We start from the raw sequence: 2,479 nt of genomic DNA, 5'->3' as shown, positions 1-2,479 counted from the left end.
ATGGCCTCAACTAGAGAAAGGCCCAGAGTTCCATGCAAGAGGACCTGGTCCTGTAAAGCCCTGTTCTTGCTTCAAACAGATCCTGCACCATAACACTCGTGATTGCCTCTTTTCAATTTCAGGATGCTTCTCTTGCCTGTCTAAACTCCCACTACTGAGTGAAATGAAAACCCCATATATTTTAGGGTTTCAAAAGAGATGAATTCCAGCTGATTTGATTAAGTGAAATCCATTCCGTCAAGTCCAAGGCTACTTAAGGCAGAAATTTCAATCAGTTTCGGCCTTCAGCTGTTTCAGAAAACATGAACTCCATCAACATAAAAGGAGTACATAATTTTTTGGCGCGGTGAGAAGAAATTCCATCACTCTTCTTCTCTGCAAGATCTACCTTCTGTGCTGCAACAGTGTTGTCAAGCTTTGGAAAACAGTTTCTTCACAGGGGATGCTTAGTCCCATCTGGTGACCAAACCCATACTCTTCCTCAGCTTTCTCCAGCAATGCCCTGAAGAGTGAATGATTCAAGTAATCAGTGGGGATGATAAATCGACTTCTTTCATTACCAACATACACTGCACAATGCCCTTTCGGGACATCTAGAGGCAGAGCACTGCATGATCTGCCCATCGTCTCATCCTCAAATGCAAAATACTTTCTACTCTTTGGGCTAAGATCATGCCCAATTGCTTTATGGGCTTTGACAAACCTACAAAATGCTCTGATAATCTGCTTCACAAGCAGAACTTGAGGATTTCCCTTGCTTCTTGCCATTGCCCAATTCAAAACTAATCGGTAGTCTTAATCTATTTCTCAAACACAGAGAGATTGAAAGATGCAGAATGCTTTGGTGGGAAAAGAAAGGGTATGTTGTGTATATATAATAGCTCAAAAGCAATCTAGCAAACCGAAGAGGAGGTGCTATGATTAGAATGCAATGGCAAGTTGACAGAGTGGGCCAGAATGTCGTTAGGGATCAGGTGCAAATGCTTGAAAGATGGGATTTTTGGTCCTTTCAGCTCTTAGAATACAAGCCAAAACCATGTGCCGCCTCTTCAAATTATATGGGAACTTGGAGACAAGCAATAAATGTTGTGTTTTTTGAACGACCCAATTCATCTTTACTCTACCCACTACAAGTTTGCCTGTTAGTTTTATTATTCAGTTACTAACTACTAATGATATAGTGAAGATACATATATTTGTGAGATCAGCATTCATTCACAGCTTTTCAGATACCATTTTGCAATCCATTATTTCCCAAATTATGAGGACCTTGAGCAACTTAACCCATTTTTTACACAGATGGAGGACAAAATCTTTTTTCTTTTAATTAATATTGTTCCTATTCCTCTTCCTAATGTGAGGGCACTAACTCATCCAATTTTGTCTAAGTGAAAGAACTGCCTATGGGCTGCAATCAAAACTGACTGTAAGTCTGTTACAAAAGTCACACCCAGTTAATGCAAGTCTTGGATAGAAACGACAGTACCACATGAAGAGAGCACGTGCCTGGGCCAAACTGTTGGCCTACACTTTATTTTGCAGGCCCACTGACAAATTCACACTAATCTGTTGTTTGCGAATATTGGATTAGGGATGGATATCAAGTCCAAAGGATTGGTTGATATTTGCTATCTATTTATCTAATCAGAATTATCATATTAATGCCCATCTTGATGTTTATTTCCTCCTACTAGCAAGCATCTAATTATATTCCCCACTGACAGTAATGGATATGGATCAATTAGGTGGGTCCCTGCCTTTCACAATGGATAACATATTTCACAAAATCCTCGTCCAACGGATTGTTTATAGGCTTTTATAAACATTGGATATAAGATGTTTATATTTTTCTAGGGTTCACATATATTAATGGAATGACAAAAATTGCATAATTCTGAAATTGGTTTATAATATTTGTAGCGTTCTAAAATTGTGACACTTGCAATTTCGACTGCATTTCGGTCTTCACGATGGCGACGCAACACGCAACCTGAATGGAGACCCCGAAACCTGATTATGACACTGAAAACTGCATTTTTCAAGTACCCTGGCCTGAACCTCCTTGCACCCTGCTGTCCCGGGAGGTGGGACCAGAGCGCCCAGCGCCCTGGTCCTTCAGGACTAGGGCGTCCAGCGCCCTGGTCCCCAGGACCATGGCGCCCAGCGTCCTGGTCCCTGGGTCCTATTTTGGGCCCGGTCTCCTATGAGACTTCGGGTCTTTTTGTTTGCAATTTGGAAATTACATTTCCTGGTCGGCCTAAGGTCGGGAAAATCAGTCTATCAGCCCTAATTGACAAGTATATAAACTACATTTTTCTCTCTCATTTGGAGATAACACATACATGAGGGAAAAGGCGTGGAAACTATACTCAAGCATTCAAGCGTTCAAGCATTCAAGCATTCAAGCATTCCTTCTAAGTCTCCATTCAAGGCTAAGTGTTGCATTCAAGACAAGGATTCAACCATTGAAGAGGAGATC

The 2,479-nt window shown here is 41.2% G+C and overlaps 1 protein-coding gene across 1 annotated transcript; it reads right to left on the bottom strand.

The window, feature by feature from the left end:
* Positions 1–384: 384 nt before the first annotated feature.
* Positions 385–768, bottom strand: LOC131032775 (protein SMALL AUXIN UP-REGULATED RNA 12). Its single transcript, XM_057963828.2, has one exon. It carries the CDS (start codon positions 766–768, stop codon positions 385–387), a length of 384 nt encoding a protein of 127 aa, XP_057819811.2.
* Between the last annotated feature and the right edge of the window lie 1,711 nt (positions 769–2,479).

Source organism: Cryptomeria japonica, chromosome 5 (genome assembly GCF_030272615.1).
Source record: "Cryptomeria japonica chromosome 5, Sugi_1.0, whole genome shotgun sequence".
Taxonomy (NCBI): domain Eukaryota; kingdom Viridiplantae; phylum Streptophyta; class Pinopsida; order Cupressales; family Cupressaceae; genus Cryptomeria; species Cryptomeria japonica.
The sequence above is the reverse complement of the archived record's forward strand: the minus strand, read 5'-3'. Positions and strand labels throughout refer to the sequence as shown.